This window comes from Mauremys mutica, chromosome 2, assembly GCF_020497125.1.
Source record: "Mauremys mutica isolate MM-2020 ecotype Southern chromosome 2, ASM2049712v1, whole genome shotgun sequence".
NCBI classification, from domain to species: Eukaryota; Metazoa; Chordata; order Testudines; family Geoemydidae; genus Mauremys; species Mauremys mutica.
This window is the reverse complement of record NC_059073.1, coordinates 252,038,366-252,055,739: the sequence shown is the minus strand read 5'-3', so window position 1 is coordinate 252,055,739 and position 17,374 is coordinate 252,038,366. Positions and strand designations below refer to the sequence as shown.

The 17,374-nt window shown below is 42.3% G+C and overlaps 1 protein-coding gene across 3 annotated transcripts; it reads left to right on the top strand.

Annotated features, from left to right (window-relative positions):
* Positions 1-3,137: 3,137 nt before the first annotated feature.
* Positions 3,138-14,947, top strand: CLDN12 (claudin 12). 3 transcript variants are annotated; one of them, XM_045007630.1, is made up of 3 exons: positions 3,138-3,302; positions 5,837-5,904; positions 11,191-14,947. In XM_045007630.1, exon 3 carries the CDS (start codon positions 11,213-11,215, stop codon positions 11,948-11,950), a length of 738 nt encoding a protein of 245 aa, XP_044863565.1. In that variant the 5' UTR covers positions 3,138-3,302; positions 5,837-5,904; positions 11,191-11,212; the 3' UTR covers positions 11,951-14,947. The 3 variants fall into 3 exon arrangements, with proteins under 3 accessions (XP_044863565.1, XP_044863567.1, XP_044863566.1); XM_045007632.1 differs by lacking the exon at positions 3,138-3,302 and adding an exon at positions 3,774-3,855; XM_045007631.1 differs by lacking the exon at positions 3,138-3,302 and adding an exon at positions 3,901-3,922.
* Positions 14,948-17,374: the final 2,427 nt, after the last annotated feature.

Here is a 17,374-nt window from a genome sequence, read left to right as displayed (position 1 = left end):
AAAATTGGCCAATTTCACATTTTCAGCTGTTTATGCCTGAAATTTCAAGGTGGTGTAACTGGGGGGCTCCCCCTAACCCAAAAGGTACCCAGAAGTGGGTTTGACTTTCTCTCTCCCCACCCCCTCCTTCCCCTTGAGCTGCCATGCAAGGCAAGGAAAAGTCCTGTCCGTCCCCAGCCCAGCGGGGACTCGCAGCTAGGCGCCCCCTGGCTGAGGTGCTCCCAGCAGCAAGGGGGAAATCAGACTTCATGGTCTGACACATTTTTCGTGGCCCTGAAATTGGTAGGGCCCCACTTATGAATTGGTGGAAATCTGAATTGAGCCATAGGAGAGAGGCTGATGTGGGGGCATGGAAGAGCATTGCATACTACAGGACTGTCATTCTTCATTTCTACTCTCACTTCCTGGGTTCTGCTGTCCTCTGCTCACAGAAGTAGAGGAACGCATGGGGCTAGAACTACCTTCATATTACAGAGGGGTAGAAGATTAAGTAAAAATGACCAAGATGTCACAAGTCCCAATTCCACATCCCCTGTCTTAATTGTGATACACGCTTCTTCCTTTTACTTAAAAGTGGGTAGGTCATGTATCTAAGCAACAAGTGAGCATCCTATCTTGGGAAAGAACTGTGCATGTCTGAGGGGGAGTTGATGTTCCAGGTTTTGTATAATGAACAAACATTAAATGTTACTAAAAAGCAGCTAGTACTCCTTCATTGTACAATGTCATCCACTTCAAAGATCTACTAGCATGTTTCCAAAGGCAAAATTAATACCGGATTCATCAGACTTAATATTTTTATATACTAGTAAAATCCTCTATAAATTTAAAAGCAATTGCGAGGAAGGAAGCCATAATTTACTGATTGTTATCGAATTCTTTTATCTTTTATACTGATGAACTTTTAATACTTCACTAATTGCATTTCCTCATTATTAGGCTAAATCAGTGTTTTCAATGGGAGCTGAACGCTGCAGCACAGACTCGCTGTTGCATTTACTTCACTGCAGGGTTAAGAATATTGTTTTACAGACAGACCTTGTAGCTTGTTTAGACATGACTGACTGGGACCCACACGAGGGTGTGAATGATGACTGCTCAAAGCCATATTCTGGTGAACCATTTAGACCTTATTTGTGATGTACATTGGGATGTGACTGAGACCTTTAACACACATACAAATCCAACTGCTTTTTTATCACTGGGGAAGAAGGAGCTGCAAGGAGCATGACTAAAAACTGGACATTTGACCACCCATGTAATTCAACTAACAGCAGCATTTATGGGAATCTCTCATTGTAAGTGAAGGTTAACACCATAACATCCATTGTTTTATTGAACCCATAGATGGAGGGTAAAAGAATTTATCTTCTCTGGGTTTTAATTGACATTTTCAAATAAAGGTCTTACGGGGGGTTTTGTATCTCTTCATTTTGATGCTAGTTTGGATGTTACTTTTACAGACAATTTGATTCATTTAAAGTTTAAGTGCTACGTGCTATAAGAAGTTGAAGCAGAAGCTGTAAATTTTCTCAGTTCAGGTGTCAAGACTTTAACCAGCCTCTCCAGCCAGAAGCATGGGAAGTGGTGGATTCCCCTGGAAGTATGATCAGCCCATCATTTTTCCTTTCAGCATGAAGAAGGGGGAAACCAAAGAAGGGAAGAGACCTTGGGATAGCATGCTCAGGAGAAGGGATACTGAGAGTATGGCTACACTGGCAGAGCTACAGTGCTGTAGCTAGGCTGGCATAACCTGTGGTGTAGAGGCAGCCTGTGGTGACTGAAGGGGTTTTCTGTCAGTGTAGGAATGTCATCTCTCCAAGCAATGGTAGCCGACTTGATGGAAGCATTCTTCCCTTGATCTAGTTGCGTCTACACTGGAAGTTAGTTTGGAATAGCTACATTGCTCAATGTATTTTTCACACCCCTGAGCAATATAACTATGTTGACCTGAATTTTAAGTGTAGACAGGCCTGAGATATAGCAGGCTAATGTATTGGAGGATCAAAGCCTTCTTAATCCACCCCTAATGCAATCCTCGTCTCGTGTCAAAGGAATTTGGAAACAGTCCAACAGCTTAACCTTCCCTTGTTTTTTCTTTTATTCCTTAATGCCAAATACCAATAGTCATGGTGTTTGTATTCACCTGAAAAAATAAACTACTTCTCTGAAACATGGAGGGGAAAGGGGATTTTCAGCCTACACAAGGCAAGCTAAATAAGACCAAGGCACCACCTTGCTCACTTCCTCCTGCATTTCTTCTCCCATCAGATCTCCAGCATGTAGTGATCTTTTATACTTACTGGATCTGCCCCATGCAAACTTAGGTGGACTACAAATGATCCACAGAGCCCTTATTGGACCTATTCCATAAAAAGCCACTGGCCTGCTGGATGACATTGAGCATGTAACTTCAGCTTGCCGTGCCTCAGCTTCTCCATCTATAAAATCAGGATAATGATACTTACTCTACTTTGTAAAATGCTTTGAAATCTAGTGATGAAAAGAGAGAGGTATTATACAATTCCTAGAAGACAAGCCACTGTAAACTTCTTGGGAAAAGTAGTGCTGACAATTCCCATGATTTTACTATAAATTTTGTGATATTTTTTGTGGATATGGTTGGTTGGTGGTTTTTTAAGCAGCGGTTTCTGGGGTTATGGGATTATATGAGAATCTCAGGTTTTTCTTTTCTTTTTGTATATTTCTAGCCTTGTGGTTGTGGTGGAATGCTTGAAAACTTGGCCTTTTGGACCTCAGGCGCAAGCAAAATAAAATAAAAACATTTATTTTTTACTTTTAATGATTTTTAAGACAATGTCATAATTTTTGGAGACCTAACTCATGATTTTTTATTTTGGGAGTTGGTGATGCTGAAAGACCCCTGAGAAGCATTTACAGTTATTTGTATAACTTTTGCTTACAAATGTAGTTCCATTTTATCTCTGTGTGTTGTGTGTGTGTGTGTGTGTCTGTTACAGTCCTTACTTATTAGCAAAAGATGGTGATTGGCTGCAGGTCTTGATCACGTTACACCACGGTGCCATAGCAGGAATACGCTGTAGAAGCAGATTTTGAAGGATGTTGGATAGCAAATAGTTCCAAGAGGGAATCCTGGGAGTTGTAGTTTTGGAAACCGGGATAAATTATACCTCAGGGGAGAAGCAGGACTACAATCCCAGAAGCCTTTGAGCATTTCTGGGAAAGGCCACGGCTTCCGGAAAGGCTGAGAAAAAGGAATAACAGCAACACCAGCCGCTCCTTAGTATTTGCAAATAACGAGTCGCGTGCGCAGGAAGGGGGTATGTGTGATTAGTAATGTTCTTGCTTTACAGTCATTTACCCATAATGGTTTTTTTGCCTTTCCTGTTCAGAATCGGGTGGATTTCAGTGTTTATAGCTAATGAAAAACCGTGGTTGCATATCTGCAGGTGGCAGAGAAGCAGAATTGTAATGATGATCCCTGTTTGTTTATACCTTTTATAGCATGAAATGGGAGCTTAGTTGCCTAGATTTTCTGAGAGAACTGGGCTCTCTCCTTATTACTGGGTGATCATATTCAAATGTAATAAAAATGCGGTGTTGGGGGAGGGGTGAATCACCAGCCTGAAGTTGTTTTGATGATAATTATGTCCTGATTCACATTCTAACCCACGCAGTGCTGCCATTCGTAGGGGTTGGTCGTAGGCTGTTTAACAACAGTTCCTTCATCTTTTCATTAGTCACAAGAGGCACTTGCTTTTGCTGTTTGTATACTCTGAAATATGCATAAGTCTATAATGAAGTATTGCTATAGTGCAAGATTCTAGGTTTCTTACTCTTGTTGACTTTTAGTTTGTAGAATAAATTGTTTTGGTAAATGAGATTGTATCTGTGATTGTTAAATATCCCCACTGTAATATTTTCTAGCATTCACTGAAAGGTCTCTGGGTTAGTGAATTAGTTTGCTTGCTGTATTTTTAACCATAACTCAATGCACTTTTTGGATCAATTACCATAATAATTACACTTGACACAATCTTTTGAAAATGTTGTAGTGTAGAATATTCCTGAAACCCACTAATTTGAGGCCTCTATCTATAAATCTGTGATCTGTGTTATATTAGGCTTCTCTAGATGTGACTTGTTTATAGGCTTTTGCAAAGTTGGGGCTGTGTAGTTGTATCTTTTCCTCTTGTAGCAATTCTGTGGCTGCATAGGCATAATTTATTCTACCCTCTAAGAACATGCAGACTTCCTGGGTGAATGAATACTGACCTAGGACTTGGGAATAGAGTGGGTTATATAGTCATTGAATAACGCTAAAAATGCTAAAAATACATTAAATACATTTTTTATTTTAAAGGTTCACCCACCTTGAGAGCTTACCAAATAATGTACTGATTAATGCTTTCTTCACTAAATATAAGTACTGAATGAATAATTTTATCCATTGCTTAATCAGCTCTACTGAGGATGTTCTGTTCCAAAATCCCTTTAAAATATGAGCTAAGAGAGAATCTCTGTTATATGTAGTGGTATTAAGGCTTATTGCTTCTGTGTGTCAGACATAAAGGATGCCTTTGATCCCACACTTTAGCAGGTCTAACATTCCATCTACTAGGATGCAGTACTACACATACACTCTAGCTAATACATTTCACATTCCTCTTCCGCACAATTTAAAACTAGTTCTTAAGCAGCTAGGGTGCATAGCTGTTCAGGTCCAACAATTGCACCCTATTGTTGCACACAGGTGCTGCCTAGCCTGCATATTGACTAGTGAGGCTAGAACTCAAGATCTTCAACTCCGGGAAGAGAAGTCTCTACCATTAGGGTAAAGCAGAATGTTCTGTAACTGTTAGTAGTATTGTACCCACTTGTGCCCACAGGCTAAGTCTATAATGAAGTAAGAGACTGTTGCGTGTTTGACATAGTTCATCCACTGACAGAGAATCATGTACGCCTGGTCCGGCCCCCAACCTAGCGCCCCAGCCAGAGCGGGGCCGAGCCACCGGTGTGGCTCACAGGGCAGCTAAAACAGCTCGCAGGCCGTAGTTTGCCCACCTCTGTTCTAAGCACTGATCAGCAAAGCTCTTCTGAGAACCAAGAAATTGGGGGAGGAGGGCACTGAGGATGGGGGTAAGGAAAGTCCATGAGAGGATCTTTCTTTTCCATTGTGGTCTGTGGAATGAAAAAGTTGGAGAACCTCTAGAGTTGAAGACAGTAGTAGCATCTACACACTAGCCAATACATCCTACCTGCTCTCCTAAAAAATCAGTTCTTCGTCTTCCCACCTAGTTTATGCCCTTTCACCCAGAGAAATTCCATGGTTTGGAGGAGGGAGAAATCCCCACAAGTATGACAAAGTTGTGTGTCTTCTTTAAGATTTCTATTGTCCTCAATGGCTAAATTCAAAATTGGTAACCAAAAGCTGAAATAACAACTTGAAATGTATTTATCACTAGGAATGTAGATTCAGGGATCTGAATATTTCTGTGACAGAGTCTGGGAACTTCCCCAGCAACACAGGTCTCTTCTGCTGAGGTACCCTGACGTCAGGAGGGGGATTAAATATCCTTGGCACAAAGAAGGGGCAGAGGCATAGGTGGTCCTGTAGGGAAAAACTCTAGGACTGGAGAAAGCTTAGGCTGAATGTAATGTTCCGTTGTTTTATTTAAGTTAACAATAAAGGCAACCCCCAGGAAGGTGGCTTGCATTCTAAGCCGTGTGTTGGGGAAGGGTTGGCTCTTCCCTGCTTGCAGCCATTTCAGAATTTCTGTATTAATGCTGCAACTGGCATTACATAAAAGAAAACATGCAATTGACATTTTCCTCATAATGTTCTCTTTCCTAGATTCAAGAGCACATCTTTTCTGCTCCCAAGAGTTGCCAAGGTTTCTCCTTATTTGAATACACCTTTTGGTGAGTATGTATTATCTGTCCTTATGCAAGCAGTTCACCTCTGAGCAATATTAGCAATTGAAGCCACATCCTGCCTAACAATATTTGCTACATAGGGCAAATTGCCACTGTCTATGTGATTAGAATTAACTGCCTGACCCCACAAAGTGGAGGAGAGAAGTGAAGTCTTTAGTAACCAGAGAAAGAAAAGTGCTATTTCCTTATCTCAGAGTGGTTTGACCTTCCCTCCATGAAGAGGGAAAAGATTCAACGTCTACACAATAGGTGCACTCCTTTCCCTGCCATTATTTGCATAATGAAGTGCATATTGATGTATGTGAACCCAGGTCCCTCGATTTCTGTGCCTGTTCTAAACACAAGACCATATTTCTTCCCATTTCACTTCCCTATTGTTGGAAAGCAAGAAGAGGCTGTGAGTAATCCAGTTGGGGAAAGCTTGGGTAGGTCACTCCGTGACAGTAAATTCTCTGAGAATTGTCACTAGTATTTGTCCTGCCTGAATATTTGAACATGTGAAGAATAAAATAATTTTTATTCTAGATTTTTTTTTTCCTGTGTTAAGTCTTTTGAATAAGTTGTGGAGCGTTCAGGAGAAGTTGCAGATTGAGATTCCTGGAGACCTCTCCCTAACTGCAGAACTGAAGTACGTGACAGATGCTAGTCATGTTGCACATTGCATTGCTGATAGATGCTCAGATACTGTTGTGAGGAATGCAGAATAAGACTCTGAAGAAGAGAATGGCAAGTTTCAGCTTCTGCACACAGTACAAGAGGAACCACTCATAGAGATGGAGAGGACGGTTGGCACTCGGTGCCCATTTAGTAAAGAGAACTTGTATAGCTCCATGGAACCCAAAGCTCATGTTTAGCAGTGCACAGCAACACTAGAACTTAGAATAGGAAGGTGGGAGGGAAAGTACTGTATTCAGTTGAAATCACAAGAAGCTAAAGTGTAGTTACCAAAATTGGTCAGCATATTTTAGCTAACAACCTTGCTCGTGTGGTGGGGGAGCCTAAATTACATCAAATGGTCAGGTTCTCGGTTTTACATCTCATCCAAAAGACTGGTCAGTCTTTGTCTTTTCCGCTGCAGTGGACAAGGAGGATACTGCTCAGTGCTCTCTGTTCTCTGGGATTTGGAGAGCCTCAGACTCCACTATGTGTCAAACTAGGCAGTGCTAGGACCCAGCCCAGGTGAAGCTGCTCCCTGTGTTAATCTCTAAGGACCTGTCCCAGCTCTCACTGAAGTCAATCGAAGTTGATTTCAGTGGGAGCTGGATCAACTCCTATGTAGGGAAGGTTTTACAATGAGGATTAGGCAGGGAGGCCTGAAGGATATATCAGTGGATGGCCCCGGGGTAATTGGGAGAGAGTTTACAAGTACTTCTCTCCCTACACCACTCCCATGATGACATGGGCAGCCAGTTAGTCACTTATCTCTGATGCCATAATATCCCACGTTTCTGAACCTATTCCCTGTCTAGCCCCTCCTTCAGCTGCCAAACTCCCCTGTTCCCTGTTTCTACCACCAGCAATAACAATAGGAAAGGTGTTTTGTAGCTACATCAGAATTTGTCACCCGTGGCATCTATCTAGTCTAGCTGATGGCTTTTCCTAGAGTCCATCCCCATAGCATGTAGCATCCATCACCATAGTATCTGAATGCTGGTTTACAGGCAAAATAGGTCCTTACAGAACCTTTACTGTTTGTGTGTTGTGTCATCATGGCCACAACAGATTTGGAAATAACTATTGTGCCACTGTTTCCTTTAACAACATCATTAGCATATGAATAGAAACATGAATGTATAAGAGGTTGTTTACTACAGAAGGTGTGTTCTCTGTAATGTCCACAAGTAGCTGCAGCTTGTACTAAAGTAGCATATGAAGCACGTATCCTTCAAAGAGGTTGTTAGCTGTTTCTCAAAACATTTCTCAGGAACCTTGATATCATTTGTCTATTCCTAATTCTTGCACACCAGGAAGATGATGTTAAAACATAATTTCAAAATTATCTGCTTCATCTTATAGCACTTGTATCCTGTTTACCATCTGCATTTCCACTAATCCCAAGCGTTGACAGCATAGCAAATCCTCTCCATTTAAGTATCAGAGGGGTAGCCGTGTTAGTCTGGTTCTGTAAAAGCAGCAAAGAATCCTGTGGCACCTTATAGACTAACAGACGTTTTGCAGCATGAGCTTTCGTGGGTGAATATCCACTTCTTCGGATGCAAGTGGACATCCGAAGAAGTGGGTATTCACCCACAAAAGCTCATGCTGCAAAACGTCTGTTAGTCTATAAGGTGTCACAGGATTCTTTGCTGCCTCTCCATTTAAACATACTGGATTGGCTGAAGTGATGGTTTATGAATCTGGAGAGGAGAGAAGGAGCACTGTACTGTGCTGGATTGTATGGCTATACCATTCCCTCACAATGCCAGCTCTTTTGCAATTAGAAAAATATACCCAGCTGTCCAAATAAACCCTACAAAGTCTCTGTTTCTCCTTCGTGAGCTCACAATAGGATCAGATATCCGCGCTCTCTCCCTTTGTTCCTCGTCTCTGACTTCCTTTGGATTTGGATATGCACTTATCAAATACAAATATTTAAAGTGCACACAGAAAGCATGTAATCACCATGTAAAATTACGATATAAAATGAGTCTAAAAGAAACCCAGCCCAAATACACAACCATACACTATTAAAGCAAGTCTGGAGCAAGACAAATCCAATAACCACCAGGAAGACCAGTGATGAGCTGCCAAAATTTTAACAACCGGTTCCCTATAAAAAGTTCTGATTTAAGGGGGGGGAGCGGGGGAGGAGCAGGGGAGGGGCCGGGGCAGGCAGAGACATACTTGTGGGGCCGGGGGCCCCTGTGGGGCCTGCGGCAAATTGCCCCACTTGCCTCCCCAGCAGCCCTAGAGCTTGCAGCCGCCTCCCCCCTTACCTTGCTGGCAGCTCAAAGCAACTCCGGAGCTCAGCTGAGCTGCCCAGCTGATGCCGGCGGCTGGCCACGCTGCAGCTGAGGGGAAGCAGGGGAAGGGCCGGGGGAGCCTCAGCCTCCCCAGCTGGGAATTCTGGGAGCAACAGGATGGTCCGGCCCACGGACCGGAGTTCTTTGCCCACCCCCTGGCCCTTTAACAACCGGTTCTCCACGGAGGTCTAATTTTAGCAACCGGTTCTTGGGAACCTGTGGGAACCGGCTACAGCTCACCACCAGGAAGACCGTACCACAAAATATGTCAATTATCTCTGAACTGAACTCCCACCTCGCAGGGTTCTAGAGCCCAGGCTCCAGACTGAGCCCAGAAGTCTACATGGCAGTGAAACGGCCCCGCAGCCCACGCCTGAGTCAGCAGGCACAGGCCAGCCACGTGTGTCTAAGCTGATCTAAGTCCCCACTGGTGTAGGAGGTAGATACAGTTGGGTAGAAAGGGATAGCTGGTGTGCAAAAAAAAAAAAAAAAAAAAAAAAAAAGCCAGAGGAGGCACTCAAAAAAACAGTAATAGGCCAGCCAATATAAATAGATCTTGTAGTACGGTCTAAAGGCAGCCAAAGACAGACTAGAGACTGATGTCCTCTGTCCATGTGTCAGGTACAGCAGACAGTTACCCATGTTGGCCCAACCCTAACTAGAACTGGGCACAGAGTCACTGGCATAATTACATCTACCAGTATTCTATGGAAAAACTAGATACCTGTATGTTTCCCTTGGATCCTCAGGTATTTGAGGCTGCTGAGAGGTGACCTGACCTCTCTGTCCTCATATGTTTTCTTTCCCTGCTTCCCAAGGCCCTTAACTGCTTTTATAGTTTCTGTTATTGCAAAGAGATCTGTGGACAAAGTGGGTTAGCAGTTGACCTCTGAAAGTGATAAATCTTGAGTTTGTTCTCATCTTTTCTGGCAGGGAGTTCCATAGCCAGTGGCCCCACTGCTGAGAATGCCCTCCCACCAGGGGACTTGTGTCTTATCACAGCTGCCTGACAGATATGCCCTTCTCGAGCTTGTGTCTGTTTTTCCATTAGTGTCTAAGCCGCAAGACACAATTTTAGCTTTAATACGAGATCAAATGTTACCTCCCAAATTTAGAGGCTTAAATTTATCTATTTCTTGGCCTTTCATATGTACTGATATGGCTCGAAACATTTAGATTGAGAACGTATGTTAAGTAAACTGTGGTATAGAGAAAGGGGCACCTTTGGGCTGTTTTACTCATGGGATAGTCCCGTTAACTCCCATCAGAGTGCTCCTCTGAGTAAGATGAGAAGGGTGTGGCCTACCTTCAGCTAGATGTGTAGTGTATAAATGGTGCCTTTGTGGTAAGTGAGGGTATGTCTACACAACAACTAGACACCCGCGGCTGGCCTGTGCCAGCTGATTCGGGCGTGCGGGGCTCGTGCTGCGGGGCTGTTTCCGTGCTGTGTAGACTTTTGGGCTCAGTCTGGAGCCCAGGCTCTAGGACCTTGTGTGCTTGGAGTTCAGTACTGAAAGAACTGACATATATAACTTTTTAACAAGCAACTCTAATTGCTTTTTTTGTGCTTCACTATAAAACAAAACAGACAAAACACTACCACAGACAAAAGACTCACTTTTTTTGCATCTGGTTAATCTGTTTGTATCTGCCTCAAATATTTGGTAGGAAGGTAACAAGTAATTGTATCGTGTGTGTGTGCAAAACCTCACTTTTTAAAAAAGGTAAGTTTAGATCAGGGGTGGCCAACCTGTGGCTCCAGAGCCACATGTGGCTCTTCAGAAATTAATATGCAGCTCCTTGTATAGGCGCCAACTCCGGGGCTGGAGCTACAGGTGCCAACTTTCCAGTATGCTGGGGGGTGCTGACTGCTCAACCCTTGGCTCTGCCACAAGCCCTGTCCCCACTCCACCCCTTCCCACACCCTCCCCGCCTGCTGTGCCCTCGCTCCTCCCCCTCCTGCACACCAGGGAACAGCTGATTGGGAGGGAGGGGAGGCGCTGATCAGTGGGGCTGTTAATCGTTTGTTCTTAATGCTTGACAGTTACCGACAGTAATTTATCAAAGGCTGAATCTCTATTGCTTTGCACTTTGTGTCAATGCTTAAGCCTGTGCAAAGTGTGTGTAAAAAGCTACTGAATATAAATGGCAGTGTTTTACACTCACTTCGCACTCATTTTACACTAGTGTAAACGATTCCACATGGTGCATGGCTGTGGAGAAGCAGGTCCTGAGGTTTGCTCTTCTGCTATGTTAAAACGTTCCTTTTAAGACTCTTCCCTTCTGCACCGATCTCTTTTCATCACAGGGAGTGTTTTCTGTGGACCAACATGGGCTGCCGGGATGTTCATGCAGCGACAGTACTGGCCTTCCTCAGTGGAACAGCCTCGGTAGCAGGACTTTTTGCTGCAGTTTTACTTCCGAACTGGAGACTGATGAGGCTGCACACATTCAACAAAAATGAAAAGAATCTGACAGTTTACACTGGACTCTGGATTAAGTGTGCACGCTTTGATGGAAGCAGAGACTGTGTGATATATGACACAGAGTGGTACACAGCAGTCGATCAGCTGGATTTACGGGTTCTCCAATTTGCGCTCCCCTGTAGTATGCTAACTGCTGTCTCGGCTCTGCTGCTGTGTTTGATCGGCATGTGTAACACGGCCTTTGTGTCAAGTGTACCAAACATCAAACTTGCTAAATGTCTTGTAAATAGTCCAGGCTGCCACCTTGTGGCTGGTCTGTTGTTTCTACTTGCATGTGCCATTTGTCTCTCACCATCAATCTGGGTAATTTTTTATAACAACTACCTGAACAAAAAATATGAGCCAGTTTTTACCTTTGATATTTCAGTGTATATTACCATTGCCAGTGCAGGAGGCCTGTTTTTCACTTCAGTTCTGTTATTTCTGTGGTATTGTGCATGCAAAACCTTACCGTCCCCATTCTGGCAGCCTCTCTATTCCCATGCCTCGAGCATGCACAGCTATGCCTCCCAGCCCTATTCTGCACGATCTCGGCTCTCTGCCATTGAAATTGACATTCCTGTTGTAACACACACGTCTTAAAGAAAACAAAACGTGTTTCGAAAGCCAAATGTTTATCCTGGCTCAAACCTTGGAAATTGAAGGCCTGATTCTCTGCTGCTTTGCCCCATGTTTAATCATTTACACCTGTGCAAAGTGGGTGTAATAGATTCCCAAATCAGACTGTACAAGGTTGAAGACCACAGAGAATTGGGTCCATAATATTTTTAAGTCTGTTACTTTTTAATGTATTTCTGACCAATCTCTTCTTTGAATTTACTCCTAGAAAATACTGACTGCTGCTAATGCTGTAATGACATGCTATTAATCAAAAATAATTTTTACAGAGACCTTCTGGCACATTCACTCCTCCTCCTGCTTATTCAGACCAAAGGTGTTTTGAACTTCTTTACTGATTCGATGAGCTATTCCTAGGTCCCAATCCTGCAATAAGAACCATATAGGTAGACCCATTCTACCATGCATTGCCCTACTAAAGACAGTGGGGCTGTTTGTGGGGTGCGGTTCCCATTGCAGGATGGCACACTCTGAAGAATATGATCTGCCAGTTGGAGCAGGAGGATGAGTAGGAAATGGGCTACAAAGCCTTGCATGTATTTTGGGATGTGATCTCTGAAAACAGTATTTGACAAACTAATTAAGTCTTGTTACAATGTTCTTTGTTTTCCACTGGGCATAAACAAAACCCATCTGCTTGTGAACTTCAAATGCAGCATTAGTGTCAAATTACCTTTAATCTCAAAGTAAAAATCAGAGATTTAAAAAAAAACAGTCCAACTAATAGTTCTCAGTCCTATTGCAATGGCCCCTAGGCTAAATCTCAGAGATTGGGATTTTTTCCCTGCTCTTCTTCAGTGCATTTTCATTCCATTCAGTGGATTTTGATAAATTATGAATCTCATCAGATTTTTCCATTTTATGATTTATTTAAAAATACCACTTATAATTCAAACCTTTTGGTTTAAAACTTGAATATTGTGTTTTAAGGGGCGTCATCATCAAGTAGTACAAGCCTAAAAGGAAAACTGCTGTAGCATTATTCTGTTCTGGAGCAGAATGTCCTCCAGATTTCAAATGTATTGCATAAACCTTGAACAGTTTTACAGAATATTGAACACTATTTGCTGTATTATAAACAGGCTATCAACATGCCTCTCTGGGAAGCAGATTGTAACCACATGGGGAAAGATTCATCATTCTGGATGTCTTATGTATATATTAATGAAAACAAGCTTATGTATTTTCAAAGGTAATATTAATGGGAAGTTGTTGGGTTTTTTTTAAGCGGTGGTTGTCAGGCTTTTCAGGCTATATCTTATTTATTTACAGATAAGGATTTCACCTTTCCAACCTTTGGCTTCAATATCTCTCCCTATTCAATTGTTTTTTAGACCCAAGTTGCTTTCTAGGCTCCCTTTGAAGAGAAGTTTCCATCCCCCTAAAATGAGGTCCCTAGTAATCTGTAAGCTTCATAAGCAGACATATAAGCTAAGATTTTTCAAAGTTTAAGTGATTATAAACCCCTAATTTGAGACACATTAAAGGACCCTGATTTTTCATAAAGTGCTAGTGCACACCCTCTGAAAAATCAAGGTTTCTTAGGTTGGGCACTGAAAATTACTGGTCACATCTGAAAATCATGGCCTTACACTGAAGTGTAATATTCTCAGTACAAACATTTCTGACTCATTGTGTTTCTGATATGTTCAAATCTTTTTGTGTTTGAAATGTGGTTCCAGTCTGAAAAGTGACTTTGTGTTAGTGGTACTGTGAAGTTTATTGTGTATTTGTGTCTCATTAACTCCATAGCAAATTTGCTCCGTTTGCAATTTAAAAATGGAAGAAAAATTGTTTCTAATTCCTTGCCCTGTAAACATAACCTGGGATCTAAGAGTCAAGCTGGGATCTTTCCTTCTCCATGTATTAGCACTAGTAATAAAAATTCCACAGGGCAACTGATGTCCTCCCAGAATCTTTTTTTCTGTTAGTGTGTTGAGAAGGAATGCCTCAACCTTGTTTAGACCCCAGACTAAGTTTGAAGAGCAGGGAGTTAGAAAAGATATGGTCTTACTTTCAACCAGAGCACATTCTATATGCCCTCATAATACACATGAACTCTGTGGGGCCATTCCTGTACAGTTATTTTTCAGAATGGAAGTATGCTTTATGGTCATTTTCATTGTCCTGCTACAGATAATTGTAATATTTGTTTCTGCTGTGCATGTTGCTACCTGCTTAGTCTGGGTCACTAAAGCAAAGGAAAGACTGGCTGGAGGCCAACCCCCAGGCATTATTCTGAATGATTTGAGTTTACCATTAAACATTCCTGAGCCATGACCAGTGTCTCTTCTGCCTCTAGAGCCTGAACTGCAAGGTACTGAGCGCTCTGGAGCGATGCTCAGTGCCTGCAACTCCCATTGACTTGACAAGGAATTGAAGGTGCCCAGCTTCTCTACATGCTCAGCACCTTATAAGACTCTGGGCTCTTATTCTGTAAAGAGGATTTTCAATTGAAAGCAAATGCATCTGGTGTTGTGTTCCATATAGTTATCTTTTTTAATTGGTGGAGTTTCTGTTTTTTTGGCAGCTGTTTTGCATTTTGACTTTGATTTTCTGCACTAAAGGCCTTATTAGCATAAATTGCTGGTAAGCTGATTAAAACCTTGCTCTGAAAATTGTACCTTTCTAAAACTCTGAGATGGTCCTGAGCTGTGATGCTTGTGGATCCCAAAGTTTCTGGGTTTCAGTTCAGGCCATCTCTGTTGAAGATATTATGTTGCATTGTATATAGTTCATAAATGCACTGCTCGGTTATCTACTAAGGAGTGTTAATATGATTTGCAAAATATGTCCCAGGTGAAAATGATTTTGAGTGCTGTGCTGTATCTCTCTTTCGTTTATGAAAATCTTGTATTTTTCCAAGTAGAATTCCAGTCTGACTTTCAGTAATGTTTTTAATTATGGTGGGGGTTCTTTTTATGTAAAACATAAAATATGTATTTTTAATAAAATGTGTTTACATACAGATGGTTTATTTTTAGATTTTTTTTATATAGAAAAAAATTAAAATTGCACCATACACTTAAAAATACAAAACCTATTTACATGATCTTCCATTGGTCATTGACTTTGTCAGAAAATCTTTGAACTTCTTTAATCGACTTTAATGTATTACATCTAATGCATTCTCAGATCCACTAATTTTGTAATTCTGTCCAAAAAAAATTCTGCCAGTTTTAACCTTTTATAAATTCCTTCCACCTATTGTTGGCTCTGTCACATCCAAAAGTTCAATATTTATTAATATTTCCCCATGATTTTAAACAGAAAATTAGACTAAAAGAAATAATAGGTGGGAGACAACTGACTTGGGATACCAGGAAGATTTCCTCATTGGTATGGTCTCAGTAGCACAGGGGTTCTCAAATGGGTTGGGACCCCTCAGGGGGTCGCGAGGTTATTACCTGGGGGGGGTCACAAGCTGTCAATCTCCACCCAAACCCCGCTTTGCCTCCAGCGTTTATATTGGTGTTAAATACATAAAGTATTTTTAATTTAGAATGTGGGCTCACACTCAGAGGCTTGCTATGTGAAAGGGGTCACCAGTAAAAAAGGTTTGAGAGTCACTGCAGTAGCAGGACTTTTTGCCACAGCTTTACTGGAGATAAATGTGACTGTACACAATCATGGTGCTTTCTGGGGTTGCTTGTTCTGATTGATTCACAGGGATCAGTTTAAGAAAAAAGGCCCAGTGATCAGATTAATTCCTCACCTTTCCGTCCTGCCTGGAGCTTGTGGGGGGCTGTCACCAGCTCTACCTGACCTTTTCTTTCTGGCGGTAGCTCCCCATCTTCTAGCAGCTATCTCTGATTTTTCACAGCTTCCAGTGTGAGCAGGGCCAATTGTTGAGCCTGTAGCATCTCACTTGTGGCCCAGGGCCCATCGTGGTGCCTGGAAACTGGAATTAATGACTGGTGCTGCAAATTGAGCAGGCGATAGCAAGCTTGGGCACCCAGAGTTTCTGGGATTGCTGTTATTCCTAGCCTGCCAGTTAGGCTGGTAGCTGCAATTGAGCAGCTAGCTGGGCTTGTAGCTACTCTTGCATCAGTTACTGTTAGGCCATCAGTTTTGTAATTCCTTCTGGCATATTAGTCCCAGTTACCTGACAGCCAAGATGGCCCCTGCAGTATAACAAGACACCATAGTAACCTACTGTGCTAAGGAGATGTGGGATTCTGGAGGACCAATAATCCTTTGTCTGAAGCATAATCTCCTTATCACATCCTACAAGACAAGTCTGCTAAGGACTATGATTGTATTGAGGGCTCGGTGCTGCATTGTCTGGTGGCTCCCCTAAGAGCTGCTAGTCTGAGCATTGGTCAACGTAATATCTCTCAGGGACTAGACCTCCTCATGGTTTTCACACAAATGAGGTCAAAATCCCGTTTCTCATGCCAGGTGTAGCTGGGCCTCAGTTCCTACCACTAACCGCCAGGGGCTTTTTGCCTTAATCAAAAGAAAAACACCTCAGAGAGGTCTCATTTATTAGGCTGTAGATAACATCAGAACAAAGATAGTATGATGCAAAATGCCTCTGAGCTGGCTGGACGTACATACCAAACCATCTATAACCTACTAAATAAAACCTGCAGCCCCAGGATTAGTTCACAGGTCACCCGTGTAGATTCCCTGAGCTTCCTTTTAACAGCTTGTTTCCCTAGAGACTGCCTTGTCATTCTAAGGGCCTGTGTTAGCAATACTGTGGCATAGCTGCCTTTGTTATATAGTGACTCACATTCCCAACAGAATTCTTATCTCCTCTCACAACTCTTCTGTGCTATGCAAGGAAGTCTCCTGGGTCTTACCTTCTGCACATCTCTCCAATGCCTGGATTTGTTACCAGATATTAACAATATCTCAGCTGATGCTTCTTCACTTTATTAGGGAAACTGGGATTTGGGGTACATCAGAGGTATGAGGATCCCCAAAAGTTTGCATGCTGCCTGTCACAGATACCACCAAGTTTTACTGGGTCTGCTTTGATATTATCATAAGCCGGTGTGAGATGTTTCATTTTTGCAGGGGCTGCCAAAGACACTTTTCACTCCTTCTGTGCTGGTGGTGCAAACACTACTTCCAGAGTTACGTGTTCTAGTTCCTAGTATTTGGTTTTACTCTTTGTAACCCTCTGCTGTAGCAACAGAGAGCATTTGTTTATTATTGATTTTATATTTTTCTGTTCACAAAATAAAAGTGAACAGTATGGAAAGACTCTGCATTTCTTTTTGAGCAATTCCATGTAAGGTTTCAGGTAGTTTTTTTGCTGCCAGTGTTATCTGTGTCCAAACCACTATAGCTCTTTTCGGTCTCTTATTCAAGGAGCCGGTATTTGACCTGAGGCTCCCCCACCCCCACCTCTGATTAGCTAATTTTGAGTTATCACTT